The 19,875-nt window shown below is 47.3% G+C and overlaps 1 protein-coding gene across 2 annotated transcripts in view; it reads right to left on the bottom strand.

Moving 5' to 3' along the window:
* GOLGA3 (golgin A3) overlaps positions 1–19,875 on the bottom strand; it is a 244,995-nt gene that overhangs the window by 161,602 nt on the left and 63,518 nt on the right. Inside the window, exons 3-4 of one of the 2 annotated variants that reach the window (XM_086942740.1) lie at positions 4,115–4,255; positions 159–271 (exon numbers count right to left, since the gene is read on the bottom strand). In XM_086942740.1, coding sequence (XP_086798866.1) covers positions 159–271; positions 4,115–4,255 — 254 coding nt within the window. Of the gene's footprint in view, positions 1–158; positions 272–3,991; positions 4,256–19,875 lie in introns of both variants that reach the window. The other variant, XM_086942739.1, reaches the window with a different exon arrangement.

The following is a 19,875-nucleotide window of genomic DNA, read 5'->3' as shown; positions in this document are numbered from 1 at the left end:
TTGGCTCTGGAACAAATAAACGCATTTCATCAAAGGATCATGAAGTTGGGGATAACGAGTCGCTCAGTTAGTACTGAAAAGACATGTATGCTGATGCGGCTTTAAACTGGATAACTACTTGGTAGAGTTGACTTGTTTAACAGCACAATGGGCCTTACTCTCTCCTGATGTCTTTGTACCCTGTACTGTTTGAGCTGCTCTTCCAAGCGACGTCGGGCCTGCAGTCGAATCTGCTCCTCTTTCTCGAGTGGCAAAGGGTCATCAGTGGAGCCTGCAGGGGTCAAAAGTAAAAATAAACATGGCATTCACGATGTACATGGAAAATACTGCAAAGAAACTGGCCTATACCTGCTACAAAGTGATTCCACTTTCTGCACAAATATCATCGCTCTTTTGCCATGCTTATGCCTCCCCCACAACCCCACACCCCAGGTGCCTTTTAACGTCAATCAATACAGATTCAGATGGCAGGTGTGCACGTGATCAGCATAAGGCGAAGAACAAAGTTCTAGAAACAGCCCAGAGAATGCAAAGAAAGAATCGAGCAGTCCTCAAATAAGTTACCTTGCAAGGAATCTTTGAAGCATGTCAGTACTGGTGGGAAAACTTTCTCCTATGCAATCAAAGTTTTGTGATCACTGACCTTCGTGTAGTTTGTAGAACTCCACCATTGTCTATGCCAAAGCATAGTTTTTCCCTGTACTTGGAACTGAAGCAGATAACTCATGAGCATTTATGCACAAAATGGTATACTTTCCATAACCTTTCCTCAAGGGCAACTCAACACTCGCAAAGTAAATATGCACCAAATTACTGTAAAGTACAAAATGGTCGAAACTAGGAGCACATAAAACGCCTTGTGAAAGTCCTCATATTTGTGAGAAATGTAACAAGGTAGAAGCTAGTGACCTTTATATAATTTTCCCAATTTTTTTTAGAAATACATAATGTTCTTGACAAATAAAACATTTAAACTTTGAACAACCGTAGAAAACGGTCATATTTTGAGAAAGGACTCCTACACACCTCCCTATTTCACCCCTAAAACAAGTAACCAGATACTAGATGGACTGAGAATTAACTAGGGGGAATTGGTGCAAGAGTACTGCACCATTCAATCTCACCTTGATGTGCACAACACTAACAGCATCTGGAGAAATCTTTGCACAACAAAGCACAATAAATCTTCACTGTCAAAACAGAGCACATAAATTGACAGAATTAGACAACTCTCATAAGCACTCACTATTTTGGAGTACTCCCACTGATGATCAAGTAGAAGACTGGGGATGTAACTGTCTCCGAGAAACCAATGCGTTTACAACAAATGGTCTGCAATATTCCCACGTTGATGTCAATAGGAATTTAGAAACAATTGCAGTGCACAATTTGTAAGTATCTGCACAACTGTAACAGTGTAGAACTTGTAACTAATGTAACTTCCTCATGTAAAGCGCTCTGATACCTCCGGGTCTAGCCAGCGCTATATAAAACTCAAATAAAATGAAAAAATTAAAAGAAATGGTGGTGTTGTTTTTGCTTGCGGTGTAAAATGTGTAATGAAAGTACATTAAAATAAAGAGAACCTCAAATACTTAAGCGAACACTAATCACAACCAAGTGTGACAACTCTTTACTAACATTTAAATTATAGTAAATTAAAACAATCAAATTAACATTTAGATAAGGTGAAGGTGCCTAATTTAATAGCAAAGAAGGTGATAGTATTGTTGAAGTTAACTTCAAACAGTATAAAATCAGATGAGGTAATGGGGTGGCATTTTGCCTTTAAACCCCTCTACGGATTATAAGCGTCAGAGCTCACCGTTGATGTGTGGTATCTCATCTGACCTGAAAGGACGCAAGGATGGTTTCGGTTTCATGTTTATTACTGGGAGAAACTGAGTTTTAAGACATGTAGATTTTAATTTTAGATAAGAAGGGACTTGTGGCACAAGGAGAAAAAGAAAGTACAGTACTCAATTTTTGAGCCAAGAGCTCCCTATGCTATAAAGCAGTTTGTTAGGGGTCAAAGTTTTAAGATCAAACCTGAAGACAAAATTACCTTGACAACTTGGACTTCCATAGCAATGGTAACAGGTTATCCATACTCATATGCCCTTGTTTCTTGCACAGGTTTCAGATACAATTCAAAAGTGGTTTTAGCTTATCAGGGACTTTAATGCTCTGGGGCAAATTTTTTATGGAATCAGCTGGCGCTACAGGTACTGTACCATCAACGGCTGGTATGGGACCACACTTTTTAAAATGCTGATTCAGAGGTTGGAAACTTCTCACTGTAGACCAGCCACATGATGTACACTGTGACTAGTCTTTCAACTATGCTGATGATTCATCCAAACTCAATATTAGAGCTGTGTCTGTGAGCAAGACTACCTAGTTATTCCCTAATCTTTTTTTAGGTTTCGGGTCACCCAAAGCAGGGCAATCAGAATACCATACAAGAAAACACAAGAATGCGGATTGCAGAGAAAACGGCACTACACACAAAATTAAATCAAGAGAGGCCACCCAGAAAAAGCAGACATTACATACCACACCAACAAAAGACAATTGATACAATTCACAAAAGGCTACCCAAAACAAGGCCGAAAAATCGTCTGATGGTTTTTCACTTATGTTTGGTGTAGATCTCCAGTTTTTGAGCTTCATTACGAATACCAGATATACTTCAGGAAATCCAGAAGGGTTGAAAATTCCAACTACTAGGTGGAATTTTCTGTTATAAGGTGATATTTACTCAAGCATGTGTAAATCATACAGAAATGTGCATTTGCACATTTAACTTTTCTTCCTGCCAAGAAAATTATTTTCTTGTTGGAGAAAGTCCTTTTCTTAATATTGAGTGAAATGTGTAGGGGGTTTCCAATTACGTTTCTACTCTGGAAAGGCCCATACCCCACCTTTAATAGTAGTAGTATTACATGAACTTCCAGGGTAGTAAACCACCTCCATAATGTCTGTGAACACCAACAAACAGATTTTAGTGTGTTGGCAGTATTTTTAAATACACGAGTTAGTGAGTGCAAGTCCTGAGCCGATAAGAGAATGCTATGAAGGGTCCCGTCCTGTTTCACACCATAAACGCTTTTCCTTGCTCTTACTTGCTCTGCTCCTGTGCTTGCACATGGCCGGTACTCCTATACGTTCTGCAGCAAGCAGTCTTTAGGCTATACTTCAGTTCTCTCTGCCTCACAATCCAAAACCAATCACACTCTTCCATCAATTAAAAACAAAAAAGGTTGCTGTGTACAGTGGACGAATGTGGATATGTTCTAATTGTATCCTCCTTCTACCTCAAAAAGTCTGTTCAGTTCACCTTAGTGCAGGAGTGCTTTTATAAAGTGCACTCTATAAACCTAACAGTCTTGAGGAACCTCTTGCATATAAGACTTATGGTTCCAGGTGCCAGCATTGTTTTGGTAACAAGCCTCTTGCCAATTTGGCCTTTTAAAAGTGGCATCCAAGAAGAGATACAAAAGCCTAACTCAGTCTTCACCAATGATCTGTACAGTAACAAGAAATAAGCTTTACACTTAACATTTAGCCTTTTTATGCTCCATTTACATATAACCCTTCCATAGAGGTGGTCAGGTATACTGAGTCCTATATGCTAGTTCTTTTGTGGCTTCAAAATCCACTCTACATCCGGCACTACTCGCCTAGGCTTTGGCACCTTCAAGTGTGGAAAAAAAGCTTCTTTTCTCAGCCTCTATAGGGAGACCTACTTTGGTTTTAGGGAGTATAAGAGTACAATTCCAGCAATGGATTACAATCCTTGTACATCTGCTAATTTATTACATGCATAAGCTTTTTTGGCTGATGTTAGTTACGTGCGAGGCAAACAGCGTTACAGTAAATAAAGGCAGAGGAAAGTTTAGCCCAAGCTTAGCACAGCCTGCACAGAAGGTGAAACTGAAGAAATAAGCAAAAAACAAAAACGTGGGGCTGGCCAGGAACAGATGCTTACACAATGTTGTCTCTTGCATATGGAGGCTTAGTTTGAGGGACTGCAAAGCTTCTTTTCTAAGAACTACGCCCTCAGTGCTAGGCCCCTGAGACGCCACTAGGTTGTCATGGAAACCAGGCACACCTGGAGGGGTCTCTTGGTTGGGTTGACTACCAGTAGGGTCTTGATGGTGAGCAATGGGTCCATTCCGGCAGGCATCTCCTTGGTCTCTGCTGTCGGTGCTTAGCTTGCGGTACGGCACTTCCGTCACCTGAATACTGGTACCTAAAAAAAGACACAAGTTTCTATTAATGTGTTTGGTCTGCAAGAGAATGATCCAAGCACACGTTCAGAATTCACTGTAATCATAGATAAAGGCAGGCATTTCGTGGGCAGTAATAAATAAAGAAGTGGGTGGACCCAAATTGCTGTACTGAGAAGTTGGGGAAGCCTGAAATTTGTGACAATATACATATACCCTCCACTGAGGCTTTGGGGTGAAGCAGGAAACATTGTTGGAAGACACCCCTGAGGTGGTACGCGTGTCTGGAGGCGAGTTTAAAGATGCCAGGGCATCAAAAAGTGCAGTGCAGGCAATGTGGTACAGAGGAGTCCTGGTCTAGGGAATTAGTGCCATTTCCGGCAGCTTTGGCTTTTGAGAAGTGTGGAGCCCTGGGCACGATAGGGATTATTTATATTTATTTTCCTAAGGTGAGCACAATACATTCTCTGTTTAGAGGACTCTCCCATACATTTCACTGGCGTGTTACCAATCCGAGGAGTAAAGTGTTTGGATAGAAGGATGCCAGACTATAACAACTAATGAAGGTGGAAGATATGGAGACTAGAGGAAAGGAGAGGCATGGAGGCAGGGTGCTGATGGGTGTTGAAAGACTGGGAAACAGTGGACTCACGCAGTTACAGAATTGTTTTTTCCTAACAAAGTCCAACTTATTTCTAAACGTTTGTAAAGAAACACAAAAGGCTCAGAATTGGAAAGAAGGTGGCTCAGTCAAACTTGAAGACAACGAATTAACGGCAATGAAAGGAACTGGTCGTCTTTCTAAGAGACTAACACAAATGAGACAAGAAGTAAACGCCTTTGTTAGAGGGTTCAGCTTTCTATGAAGACTTATTGATAAATTATGCATCAATGGGTCAAAGGCAACCTTGTGATCCAAGCAGAAAATGAAATCTGCTTAGATACCAATACGGGGTTACAAATTTGCTCAGATACTTACGCAGGGTTACATGTATGCTCAGTTACGCATACAGGGTTACAAATCTGCTCAGATATTCATACAGGGTTACACATCTGCTCATATACTTACGCAGGGTTACAATGTACGCTTGGATACTCATACAGGGCTGACAACTGCAACTACTAGGTTGCTTCCAGGGGAAAGTTACACCACATGCCTTAAGGTACAGTGAGGATTTTCACAGATTTGAACAATCTTATAACTCCTTTTTTTCTAATTCCCTGGACAAACTTCTGTGAAAATCTGAACCTAGATACATATTAGTTTTCTGTAGGCACTGGATAAGAAAGTTATACTTAACCATCTTCGAGTAAATTTTAAAACCCAGAGGACAGTATATTATTGCCTACCTCTGCAGAAAATGTAATACATGATCCGTGCACTCTGAGCTCTGTAGTAGTGAGTCCTGTGGATACTGTTAAGCACGGTCTTATGTGTACAGCTATGAATTGAGATAACTAATTCACAGTTTTTAAGAGTAGGACCCTCAAGATCATTCAACAGCATCACCGCTTTGTCCAGTTCCAATGGAAATTATGGGATGTTAATGAGATACAATGAGAACCCCGAGAAGCGGGCGGTTGGCTTTAACTTAAACACTATGAAACCAACATGGATGAAGATTAGAATAAAAGGTGCAACATTTTAAATGTATGCCTAAATGTCGTGGGACAAGCAGACACCAAACAGAAAGAGGCTGACAGGGCCAAAAACAGAACCATTTCTCGAGAAGTCCTCATTTAACAAGGCAAACATATTCAGGGTCTTTTGTGTACTCAAACAAAAATGAAATATTGAGATGCAGTTGGTTCTTACTGCAGAGGACGGTCATTAATTTCTGAATTGGAAATTAATCGCTGCTCTTCTGAAAATAACTGTGCTTGCTTATAAATCTAACACTACTATTTGACAGGTTTGCCTATATAATGGTGATAAAATGCAGAAAAATAAAGAAGAGACTCTTCAAATTGGGGACAAATAACCCTGTTCCCAGGTAAACTTTTTTTCCATTATATTAAACATTATACCCAACACAATTACCAGATGTAGGACATGAAGCTGCTTCGAGGTTTTGCCATAAAACGTCAGATGCAGGCACGTACATCATCCAACGAAGACTATTATTTAAGCGCCAATTAATAACTTTGTGTCATATGCTATGTAAAATGTCCTTATTGTTACAGATGGTTCTTCCCTTGCTGGCATTTAATGTCAGAGGCAGCTGGAGGTGTTGGGAAGAAGCAGAAAAGCAGGTTCGACTGGTTCCTGGTGGTTCGGCTGGTTCAATGAGCTTGTGACCCCAAGAAGCGCTTGGGTATGTTTGGAGGCTTGAAAACAAGGCTGCAATTGGGGGAGGAGCCTGCACAGAGATGCTCTCTTGTTCAAATGGAGGGACAGAGACCCCACGAGGGATGCTATCCTGACAGAAGGCATGCACCTGCTATTCCTTAAACACTTTGTGAAGGTCCACAGGAAAGCCCCAGCAGAAGGCTATCCTGAGAGAAAGCATGCGCCTGCCATTGTGTAAACAGGTCCTGAAGGTCCATAGAAAGGTTCAAACAGGGACGGTCCAGCAGAACGCTATCCGGACAGAAAGCATGTGCCTGCCATTCTGTAAACAGGTCATGAAGGTCCATAGAAAGGTTCCAAAAGGGACGGTCCAGCAGAAGGCTATCCTAAGAGAAAGCATGCGCCTGCCATTCTGTAAACAGTTCCTGAAGGCCCATAGAAATGTTCCAACAGGGACGGCCCAGCAGAAGGCTATCCTGAGAGAAAGCATGCGCCTGCCATTCTGTAAACAGGTCCTGAAGGTCCATAGAAAAGTTCAAACATGGACGGTCCAGCAGAAGGCTATCCTGAGAGAAAGCATGCGCCTGCCATTCTGTAAACAGGTCCTGAAGGTCCATAGAAATGTTCAAACATGGACGGTCCAACAGAAGGCTATCCTGAGAAAAAGCATGCGCCTGCCATTCTGTAAACAGGTCCTGAAGGCCCATAGAAAGGTTCCAACAGGGACGGTCCAGCAGAAGGCTATCCTGAGAAAAAGCATGCGCCTGCCATTCTGTAAACAGGTCCTGAAGGTCCATAGAAAAGTTCCAACAGGGACGGTCCAGCAGAAGGCTATCCTGAGAGAAAGCATGCGCCTGCCATTCTGTAAACAGGTCCTGAAGGTCCATAGAAATGTTCAAACATGGACGGTCCAGCAGAAGGCTATCCGGACAGAAAGCATGCGCCTGCCATTCTGTAAACAGGTCCTGAAGGTCCATAGAAAGGTTCCAACAGGGACGGTCCTGCAGAAGGCTATCCTGAGAGAAAGCATGCGCCTGCCATTCTGTAAACAGGTCCTGAAGGTCCATAGAAATGCTCCAACAGGGACGGTCCTGCAGAAGGCTATCCTGAGAGAAAGCATGCGCCTGCCATTCTGTAAACAGGTCCTGAAGGTCCATAGAAATGTTCAGAAATGGACGGTCCAGCAGAAGGCTATCCTAAGAGAAAGCATGCGCCTGCCATTCTGTAAACAGGTCCGGAAGGTCCATAGAAATGTTCAAACATGGACGGTCCAACAGAAGACTATCCTGAGAGAAAGCATGCGCCTGCCATTCTGTAAACAGGTCCTGAAGGTCCATAGAAAGGTTCCAACAGGGACGGTCCAGCAGAAGGCTATCCTGAGAGAAAGCATGCGCCTGCCATTCTGTAAACAGGTCCTGAAGGTCTATAGAAAGGTTCCAACAGGGACGGTCCAGCAGAAGGCTATCCTGAGAGAAAGCATGCGCCTGCCATTCGGTAAACAGGTCCGGAAGGTCCATAGAAAGGTTCAAACATGGACGGTCCAACAGAAGACTATCCTAAGAGAAAGCATGCGCCTGCCATTCTGTAAACAGGTCGGAAGGTCCATAGAAATGTTCAAACATGGACGGTCCAACAGAAAGCTATCCTGAGAGAAAGCATGCACCTGCCATTCTGTAAACAGGTCCGGAAGGTCCATAGAAATGTTCAAACATGGACGGTCCAACAGAAGGCTATCCTGAGAGAAAGCATGCGCCTGCCATTCGGTAAACAGGTCCGGAAGGTCCATAGAAAGGTTCAAACATGGACGGTCCAACAGAAGACTATCCTGAGAGAAAGCATGCGCCTGCCATTCTGTAAACAGGTCCGGAAGGTCCATAGAAATGTTCAAACATGGACGGTCCAACAGAAGGCTATCCTGAGAGAAAGCATGCACCTGCCATTCTGTAAACAGGTCCGGAAGGTCCATAGAAATGTTCAAACATGGACGGTCCAACAGAAGACTATCCTGAGAGAAAGCATGCGCCTGCCATTCTGTAAACAGGTCCTGAAGGTCCATAGAAAGGTTCCAACAGGGACGGTCCAGCAGAAGGCTATCCTGAGAGAAAGCATGCGCCTGCCATTCTGTAAACAGGTCCTGAAGGTCTATAGAAAGGTTCCAACAGGGACGGTCCAGCAGAAGGCTATCCTGAGAGAAAGCATGCGCCTGCCATTCTGTAAACAGGTCCGGAAGGTCCATAGAAATGTTCAAACATGGACGGTCCAACAGAAGGCTATCCTGAGAGAAAGCATGCGCCTGCCATTCTGTAAACAGGTCCTAAAGGTCCATAGAAATGTTCAAACATGGACGGTCCAGCAGAAGGCTATCCTGAGAGAAAGCATGCGCCTGCCATTCTGTAAACAGGTCCTAAAGGTCCATAGAAATGTTCAAACATGGACGGTCCAACAGAAGGCTATCCTGAGAGAAAGCATGCGCCTGCCATTCTGTAAACAGTTCCTGAAGGTACATAGAAATGTTCAAACATGGACGGCCCAGCAGAAGGCTATCCTGAGAGAAAGCATGCGCCTGCCATTCTGTAAACAGGTCCTGAAGGTCCATAGAAAGGTTCCAACAGGGACGGTCCAACAGAAGACTAACCTGAGAGAAAGCATGCGCCTGCCATTCTGTAAACAGGTCCTGAAGGTACATAGAAATGTTCAAACATGGACGGTCCTGCAGAAGGCTATCCTGAGAGAAAGCATGCGGCTGCCGTTCTGTAAACAGGTCCTGAAGGTCCATAGAAAGGTTCCAACAGAACGGCCCAGCAGAAGGCTATCCTGAGAGAAAGCATGTGCCTGCCATTCTGTAAACAGGTCCTGAAGGTCCATAGAAATGTTCAAACATGGACGGTCCAACAGAAGACTATCCTGAGAGAAAGCATGCGCCTGCCATTCTGTAAACAGGTCCTGAAGGTATATAGAAATGTTCAAACATGGACGGTCCAACAGAAGACTATCCTGAGAGAAAGCATGCGCCTGCCATTCTGTAAACAGGTCCTGAAGGTCCATAGAAAGGTTCCAACAGGGACGGTCCAGCAGAAGAATATCCTGAGTGAAAGCATGCGGCTGCCGTTCTGTAAACAGGTCCTGAAGGTCCATAGAAAGGTTCCAACAGGGACGGTCCAGCAGAAGGCTATCCTGAGTGAAAGCATGCGGCTGCCGTTCTGTAAACAGGTCCTGAAGGTCCATAGAAAGGTTCCAACAGGGACGGTCCTGCAGAAGGCTATCCTGAGAGAAAGCATGCGGCTGCCGTTCTGTAAACAGGTCCTGAAGGTCCATAGAAAGGTTCAAACAGGGACGGTCCAGCAGAAGGCTATCCTGAGTGAAAGCATGCGCCTGCCATTCGGTAAACAGGTCCTGAAGGTCCATTGAAATGTTCCAACAGGGACGGTCCAACAGAAGGCTATCCTGAGAGAAAGCATGCGCCTGCCATTCTGTAAACAGGTCCTGAAGGTCCATTGAAATGTTCCAACAGGGGCGGTCCAACAGAAGGCTATCCTGAGAGAAAGCATGTGCCTGCCATTCTGTAAACAGGTCCTGAAGGTCCATAGAAAGGTTCCAACAGGGACGGTCCAGCAGAAGGCTATCCTGAGAGAAAGCATGCGCCTGCCATTCTGTAAACAGGTCCTGAAGGTCCATAGAAATGTTCAGACATGGACGGTCCAGCAGAAGCCTATCCTTGGAGAAAGCATGCGCCTGCCATTCTGTAAACAGGTCCAGAAGGTCCATAGAAATGTTCAAACATGGACGGTCCAACAGAAGACTATCCTGAGAGAAAGCATGCGCCTGCCATTCTGTAAACAGGTCCTGAAGGTCCATAGAAAGGTTCCAACAGGGACGGCCCAGCAGAAGGCTATCCTGAGAGAAAGCATGCGCCTGCCATTCTGTAAACAGGTCCTGAAGGTCTATAGAAAGGTTCCAACAGGGACGGTCCAGCAGAAGTCTATCCTGAGAGAAAGCATGCGCCTGCCATTCTGTAAACAGGTCCTGAAGGTCCATAGAAAGGTTCCAACAGGGACGGCCCAGCAGAAGGCTATCCTGAGAGAAAGCATGCGCCTGCCATTCTGTAAACAGGTCCTGAAGGTCCATAGAAAGGTTCCAACAGGGACGGCCCAGCAGAACGCTATCCTGAGAGAAAGCATGCGCCTGCCATTCTGTAAACAGGTCCTAAAGGTCCATAGAAATGTTCAAACATGGACGGTCCAACAGAAGACTATCCTGAGAGAAAGCATGCGCCTGCCATTCTGTAAACAGGTCCTGAAGGTCCATAGAAAGGTTCCAACAGGGACAGTCCAGCAGAAGGCTATCCTGAGAGAAAGCATGCGCCTGCCATTCGGTAAACAGGTCCTGAAGGTCCATAGAAATGTTCCAACAGGGACGGTCCAACAGAAGGCTATCCTGAGAGAAAGCATGTGCCTGCCATTCGGTAAACAGGTCCTGAAGGTCCATAGAAATGTTCAAACAGGGACGGTCCAGCAGAAGGCTATCCTGAGAGAAAGCATGCGCCTGCCATTCGGTAAACAGGTCATGAAGGTCCATAGAAATGTTCCAACAGGGACGGTCCAACAAAAGGCTATCCTGAGAGAAAGCATGTGCCTGCCATTCGGTAAACAGGTCCTGAAGGTCCATAGAAATGTTCAAACATGGACGGTCCAACAGAAGGCCATCCTGAGAGAAAGCATGTGCCTGCCGTTCTGTAAACAGGTCCTGAAGGTCATAGAAAGGTTCCAACAGGGACGGTCCAGCAGAAGGCTATCCTGAGAGAAAGCATGCGCCTGCCATTCGGTAAACAGGTCCTGAAGGTCCATAGAAATGTTCAAACATGGACGGTCCAACAGAAGGCTATCCTGAGAGAAAGCATGCGCCTGCCATTCGGTAAACAGGTCCGGAAGGTCCATAGAAAGGTTCAAACATGGACGGTCCAACAGAAGACTATCCTGAGAGAAAGCATGCGCCTGCCATTCTGTAAACAGGTCCGGAAGGTCCATAGAAATGTTCAAACATGGACGGTCCAACAGAAGGCTATCCTGAGAGAAAGCATGCACCTGCCATTCTGTAAACAGGTCCGGAAGGTCCATAGAAATGTTCAAACATGGACGGTCCAACAGAAGACTATCCTGAGAGAAAGCATGCGCCTGCCATTCTGTAAACAGGTCCTGAAGGTCCATAGAAAGGTTCCAACAGGGACGGTCCAGCAGAAGGCTATCCTGAGAGAAAGCATGCGCCTGCCATTCTGTAAACAGGTCCTGAAGGTCTATAGAAAGGTTCCAACAGGGACGGTCCAGCAGAAGGCTATCCTGAGAGAAAGCATGCGCCTGCCATTCTGTAAACAGGTCCGGAAGGTCCATAGAAATGTTCAAACATGGACGGTCCAACAGAAGGCTATCCTGAGAGAAAGCATGCGCCTGCCATTCTGTAAACAGGTCCTAAAGGTCCATAGAAATGTTCAAACATGGACGGTCCAGCAGAAGGCTATCCTGAGAGAAAGCATGCGCCTGCCATTCTGTAAACAGGTCCTAAAGGTCCATAGAAATGTTCAAACATGGACGGTCCAACAGAAGGCTATCCTGAGAGAAAGCATGCGCCTGCCATTCTGTAAACAGTTCCTGAAGGTACATAGAAATGTTCAAACATGGACGGCCCAGCAGAAGGCTATCCTGAGAGAAAGCATGCGCCTGCCATTCTGTAAACAGGTCCTGAAGGTCCATAGAAAGGTTCCAACAGGGACGGTCCAACAGAAGACTAACCTGAGAGAAAGCATGCGCCTGCCATTCTGTAAACAGGTCCTGAAGGTACATAGAAATGTTCAAACATGGACGGTCCTGCAGAAGGCTATCCTGAGAGAAAGCATGCGGCTGCCGTTCTGTAAACAGGTCCTGAAGGTCCATAGAAAGGTTCCAACAGAACGGCCCAGCAGAAGGCTATCCTGAGAGAAAGCATGTGCCTGCCATTCTGTAAACAGGTCCTGAAGGTCCATAGAAATGTTCAAACATGGACGGTCCAACAGAAGACTATCCTGAGAGAAAGCATGCGCCTGCCATTCTGTAAACAGGTCCTGAAGGTATATAGAAATGTTCAAACATGGACGGTCCAACAGAAGACTATCCTGAGAGAAAGCATGCGCCTGCCATTCTGTAAACAGGTCCTGAAGGTCCATAGAAAGGTTCCAACAGGGACGGTCCAGCAGAAGAATATCCTGAGTGAAAGCATGCGGCTGCCGTTCTGTAAACAGGTCCTGAAGGTCCATAGAAAGGTTCCAACAGGGACGGTCCAGCAGAAGGCTATCCTGAGTGAAAGCATGCGGCTGCCGTTCTGTAAACAGGTCCTGAAGGTCCATAGAAAGGTTCCAACAGGGACGGTCCTGCAGAACGCTATCCTGAGAGAAAGCATGCGGCTGCCGTTCTGTAAACAGGTCCTGAAGGTCCATAGAAAGGTTCAAACAGGGACGGTCCAGCAGAAGGCTATCCTGAGTGAAAGCATGCGCCTGCCATTCGGTAAACAGGTCCTGAAGGTCCATTGAAATGTTCCAACAGGGACGGTCCAACAGAAGGCTATCCTGAGAGAAAGCATGCGCCTGCCATTCTGTAAACAGGTCCTGAAGGTCCATTGAAATGTTCCAACAGGGGCGGTCCAACAGAAGGCTATCCTGAGAGAAAGCATGTGCCTGCCATTCTGTAAACAGGTCCTGAAGGTCCATAGAAAGGTTCCAACAGGGACGGTCCAGCAGAAGGCTATCCTGAGAGAAAGCATGCGCCTGCCATTCTGTAAACAGGTCCTGAAGGTCCATAGAAATGTTCAGACATGGACGGTCCAGCAGAAGCCTATCCTTGGAGAAAGCATGCGCCTGCCATTCTGTAAACAGGTCCAGAAGGTCCATAGAAATGTTCAAACATGGACGGTCCAACAGAAGACTATCCTGAGAGAAAGCATGCGCCTGCCATTCTGTAAACAGGTCCTGAAGGTCCATAGAAAGGTTCCAACAGGGACGGCCCAGCAGAAGGCTATCCTGAGAGAAAGCATGCGCCTGCCATTCTGTAAACAGGTCCTGAAGGTCTATAGAAAGGTTCCAACAGGGACGGTCCAGCAGAAGTCTATCCTGAGAGAAAGCATGCGCCTGCCATTCTGTAAACAGGTCCTGAAGGTCCATAGAAAGGTTCCAACAGGGACGGCCCAGCAGAAGGCTATCCTGAGAGAAAGCATGCGCCTGCCATTCTGTAAACAGGTCCTGAAGGTCCATAGAAAGGTTCCAACAGGGACGGCCCAGCAGAACGCTATCCTGAGAGAAAGCATGCGCCTGCCATTCTGTAAACAGGTCCTAAAGGTCCATAGAAATGTTCAAACATGGACGGTCCAACAGAAGACTATCCTGAGAGAAAGCATGCGCCTGCCATTCTGTAAACAGGTCCTGAAGGTCCATAGAAAGGTTCCAACAGGGACAGTCCAGCAGAAGGCTATCCTGAGAGAAAGCATGCGCCTGCCATTCGGTAAACAGGTCCTGAAGGTCCATAGAAATGTTCCAACAGGGACGGTCCAACAGAAGGCTATCCTGAGAGAAAGCATGTGCCTGCCATTCGGTAAACAGGTCCTGAAGGTCCATAGAAATGTTCAAACAGGGACGGTCCAGCAGAAGGCTATCCTGAGAGAAAGCATGCGCCTGCCATTCGGTAAACAGGTCATGAAGGTCCATAGAAATGTTCCAACAGGGACGGTCCAACAAAAGGCTATCCTGAGAGAAAGCATGTGCCTGCCATTCGGTAAACAGGTCCTGAAGGTCCATAGAAATGTTCAAACATGGACGGTCCAACAGAAGGCCATCCTGAGAGAAAGCATGTGCCTGCCGTTCTGTAAACAGGTCCTGAAGGTCATAGAAAGGTTCCAACAGGGACGGTCCAGCAGAAGGCTATCCTGAGAGAAAGCATGCGCCTGCCATTCGGTAAACAGGTCCTGAAGGTCCATAGAAAGGTTCCAACAGGGACGGTCCTGCAGAAGGCTATCCTGAGAGAAAGCATGCGCCTGCCATTCTGTAAACAGGTCCTGAAGGCCCATAGAAAGGTTCCAACAGGGACGGTCCAGCAGAAGGCTATCCTGAGAGAAAGCATGCACCTGCCATTCTGTAAACAGGTCCTGAAGGTCCATAGAAAGGTTCCAACAGGGACGGTCCAGCAGAAGGCTAGCCTGAGAGAAAGCATGCGCCTGCCATTCTGTAAACAGGTCCTGAAGGTCCATAGAAATGCTCCAACAAGGACGGTCCTGCAGAAGGCTATCCTGAGAGAAAGCATGCGCCTGCCATTCTGTAAACAGGTCCTGAAGGTCCATAGAAATGCTCCAACAGGGACGGTCCTGCAGAAGCCTATCCTGAGAGAAAGTATGCGCCTGCCATTCTGTAAACAGGTCCTGAAGGTCCATAGAAATGTTCAAACATGGACGGTCCAGCAGAACGCTATCCGGACAGAAAGCATGCGCCTGCCATTCTGTAAACAGGTCCTGAAGGTCCATAGAAAGGTTTCAACAGGGACGGTCCAGCAGAAGGCTATTCTGAGAGAAAGCATGCGCCGGACATTCTGTAAACAGGTCCGGAAGGTCCATAGAAATGTTCCAACAGGGACGGTCCTGCAGAAGGCTATCCGGACAGAAAGCATGCGCCTGCCATTCTGTAAACAGGTCCTGAAGGTCCATAGAAATGTTCAAACAGGGACGGTCCTGCAGAAGGCTATCCTGAGAGAAAGCATGCGCCTGCCATTCTGTAACAGGTCCTGAAGGTCCATAGAAATGTTCAAACATGGACGGTCCAGCAGAACGCTATCCGGACAGAAAGCATGCGCCTGCCATTCTGTAAACAGGTCCTGAACGTCCATAGAAATGTTCAGACATGGACGGTCCAGCAGAACGCTATCCGGACAAAAAGCATGCGCCTGCCATGTAAACAGTTCCTGAAGGCCCATAGAAATGTTCCAACAGGGACGGCCCAGCAGAAGGCTATCCTGAGAGATCGCATGCGCCTGCCATTCTGTAAACAGGTCCTGAAGGTCCATAGAAATGTTCCAACAGGGACGGTCCAGCAGAAGGCTATCCTGAGAGAAAGCATGTGCCTGCCATTCGGTAAACAGGTCCGGAAGGTCCATAGAAAGGTTCCAACAGGGACGGCCCAGCAGAAGGCTATCCTGAGAGAAAGCATGCGCCTGCCATTCTGTAAACAGGTCCTGAAGGTCCATAGAAAGGTTCCAACACGGACGGTCCAGCAGAAGGCTATCCTGAGAGAAAGCATGTGCCTGCCATTCGGTAAACAGGTCCTGAAGGTCCATAGAAATGTTCAAACATGGACGGTCCAACAGAAGGCTATCCTGAGAGAAAGCATGTGCCTGCCATTCTGTAAACAGGTCCTGAAGGTCCATAGAAAGGTTCCAACAGGGACGGTCCAGCAGAAGGCTATCCTGAGAGAAAGCATGCGCCTGCCATTCTGTAAACAGGTCCGGAAGGTCCATAGAAAGGTTCCAACAGGGATGGTCCTGCAGAAGGCTATCCGGACAGAAAGCATGCGCCTGCCATTCTGTAAACAGGTCCTGAAGGTCCATAGAAATGTTCCAACATGGACGGTCCAGCAGAAAGCTATCCGGACAGAAAGCATGCGCCTGCCATTCTGTAAACAGGTCCTGAAGGTCCATAGAAAGATTCCAACAGGGACGGCCCAGCAGAAGGCTATCCTGAGAGAAAGCATGCGCCTGACATTCTGTAAACAGGTCCGGAAGGTCCATAGAAATGTTCCAACAGGGACGGTCCAGCAGAAGGCTATCCTGTGACAAGCATGCGCCTGCCATTCTGTAAACAGGTCCTGAAGGTCCATAGAAATGTTCAAACATGGACGGTCCAGCAGAACGCTATCCGGACAGAAAGCATGCGCCTGCCATTCTGTAAACAGGTCCGGAAGGTCCATAGAAATGTTCCAACAGGGACGGTCCTGCAGAAGGCTATTGTTAGAACTGGCTATTTCTGGTGGGCTAAGGCTGACGCCAAAGCCAGGCAGAAACCACCATTCTAGTCAGGGCAAGGAAGTCACACGCCAAGATAACCTCTGCTCACCCCCTTGGTAGCTTGGCACAAGCAGTAAGGTTAAACTCGGAGGCAATGTGTAAAGCATTTGCGCCAGCGCACAACAGCAACAACATACTAGGCACACCACAGAAGAGACTCCACAAAAGGTTATTATAAAAATAACTTTTGTATTGTAAAAACACATCAGATAAAATCACACATATACATTGTGCCAACTGGCACGGGCAATATTCACAGGGATTATGTACACAAGACAGGGCCACAAGGGCCACTGTCATATCCAGATATTGCACTTCTAGATAAAATGTAGAATATAAAATCACTTCTAGAATAAAGAATAAATGTAACATAAAATAATAATCAAAGATAACAACAAGTAACCACTGGTAACAGGAAACAGGACCTTACTAGGACCACCTGTACTAGAAAAAGAAGAACCACCTAAGTATCACACAGCATTTAGGGGTCTAAGAAAGAATACATTACTCATGATGTAATAAACCTACATTCAGAGGAGTAGAAAAGACAACCACCTAAGTATCACTCAGCATTTAGGGGTCTAAGAAAGAATACATTACTCATGATGTAATAAACCTACATTCAGAGGAGTAGAAAAGACAACCACCTAAGTATCACTCAGCATTTAGGGGTCTAAGAAAGAATACATTACTCATGATGCAATAAACCTACATTCAGAGGAGTAATAAAGAAGAACACATGATGACTAAACATTCAGAGGTGTTAAGAATAGAGCACATGATGCAATAAGATCACATTCAGGGGTGCAGCGCAAGAAGACACATGATGACTAAACATTCAGAGATGCAGCGCATGGAAAGAAAGACACATGATGCAGTAACACATTCAGAGGTGCATAATAAATCAATAGCGCAAAAACTCACATTAGCAATAACTATTAAAAAGCATCGAAATCACATTGCGCCAACACTACATAAGCCACTACCTGTGACAGTCCCTAGGCCAACTGGCCTTGTGGGGCAAAGATGCCCTGAGTCCAAAGTCAGGGTGCGCTGCCATGCAGCGCCAGTCACAGAGTACAAAAAGCCTAAATGTGGCAGTTGCCCACAAAGTGCTGGGCAACTGTGTACATCACAGAAAGGCCTAAACGTGGCAGGTGCCCACAAAGTACTGGGCACCTGAAGAATCAACAAAACTGCGCCAGCTGAGCCACACAGGCTCTAAAACCAACACTGCGCACGTTGGAGCCACACAGGCTCTGGCCAACACTGGTCAAACGTTGGAGCCACACTGGCTGTAAAGCAGCATGCCCCCTGGAGCCTCCCTGGACTCTCCAAGCGTTGGGGCGACCCACTGCCAACCGGGGCCGCCCTGACTCTGCGCCTCGCAAACATGAAATGGGGCAGGTAGCTTCTCAGGGCTCTATTCAGCGTTGGGGCGACCCACTGCCATCCGGGGCCGCCCTGACTCGCATTCATGGTTCGTGACATGAGCCTCTCAGCTCTACAGCAAAAATATGGGCCCGGGTTGGAGCACTGGGGCTCCATTGAAATGTTGGGGCGGCCCACTGTCATCTGGGGCCGCCCTACTTCCATTCTCGTCGGGGTGCCGTCTCCCGGCACCAGCAGCAGCCCCACTGGAGCCCTCCCCGGCCCTTTTCACTCACCGGGCCGCTTCTGATGCAGGACGGGTGCCGGGATCCTCTCCAGTCCACCGGGGATACTGGCCGTGCAGCGGAAGAGCGCCCAAACCTCGGAGCGCTCTTGGACATCACCGCTGGCGCCTGCAGGGCTCTCCCTTCGCATGGGAGCCCAGCACAGGCAGGCGCCCGCCTCGCTGCTTCACCCGGTCCCCCATCTCGGGACCGGGGCTTCGACAATGGCCGCCGCGTCGCTCCCCCGGCCACTTCCTGTTGTCCTCCTCGTCCCGCCCCCGGCCTGCCTGGCTTCCGGGTCGCGGCTGCGGCCAATTGCAGCGCGGCCCTGGGGTCGGGAGGCGGGACAGCGCTTTCCAATCACTCTCCGGGCCGGCGGCGGTGAATCCTACACGGGCAATGCCGGGTGGGCACCGGCTTCATATAATTAAATAAAAACGGGGTGGCACCCGTAACAAAGCACGTAGCAACATCGGGCATGATGCAGGGTGACACCTGCAATTCTGCACGCAAAAATGCGGGCGGAGAAACGCCCCAATGAAGCAAAAAGCGCTCCCGAGCGCAATGAAAGATAAATCAAGCGCCAGCAGGCAAAAGAAGGTCTCTGCTTCAAACAAAGCACTCCCCCAGTGCTAGATGTACCCAGGAGTCCTGCAATAAAAAGGAAAGCACTCCCAGGGCGCCATCCACAAAGAAAAAGTCCTCCAAGCTCCCCAGGCAAAGCAGAGGGGCCCTAGAGTAAAGCAAAGTCCTTCAGCAGTCCAGGACCAGGAAAGTCCTCCAGGCATCCAGGGGCTGGGCAGCGCCCGCCCCTGGTAGATTCAAGTCAGAAACAAGAACATTTTGGAAGGGGACACAGCCCCTTCTTATACACAGAAAAACCTTTGAAGTCCTTTGAAGCAGGCAGTGTGAGAACCAGCTAGACTGGTTTAGAGGGAAGTCCCCTTCAGTATCAGGGACAGAGGTGTCAGTCGCCCAGCGGGAGGTGGAGCCAGCTTTGTAGTTAGGCAGGCACAGCCCTTCACTATCAGGTGCCATCTCCTCCCACTTCCCTGGCAGCAGATGCTGCCTTTCATCCATGGGCTGACTCAGACAACCTCCTGGGCTCTCCAGCCCCTGTCATCCTCAAACCAGACAGTCAATCCACAAGCAGGCCCAGGCACTCTGGGCCAGGCTCACCAGCCAATCACACGCTAGCACCAACTTACACAAATATTCCAACTTCCAAAAGTAGTACTTCTAGACTAGACACAGTCATGCTGCATACATCATATTGCAGCATTCATTCTCACGAGTTCTCTCATACCAAACTCGCCCCTGCACTCTCCACGCATCAGGAACTACCATGGGCATACATATTCCCCATTCATTCCTATGGGAGGGCAGGTCACTCACCATTCATTCACAGAGAGCTCAAGCACTTTACACTGTACCACAGTGAAAAAGTGCGCAGAGGACTAAAATCACCAACACCAGGTTCCATAAATAGGCTAGGAAAACGCAAAAAGTCTAGGGGTGAACCTGCCCAACGGGCCGGGTCCAACACAACCCCCTTCCAGCCAAAACGCAGGGTAGACCAATCACTCCACTGATGGGCTTCCTTGCTTTGGGCGACAAAACCACAGACACACGGA

This window comes from Lissotriton vulgaris, chromosome 11 (assembly GCF_964263255.1).
Source record: "Lissotriton vulgaris chromosome 11, aLisVul1.2, whole genome shotgun sequence".
Lineage (NCBI taxonomy): Eukaryota > Metazoa > Chordata > Amphibia > Caudata > Salamandridae > Lissotriton > Lissotriton vulgaris.
Note: the sequence above shows the minus strand (reverse complement) of the source record. Positions and strands in the feature narration are given on the sequence as shown.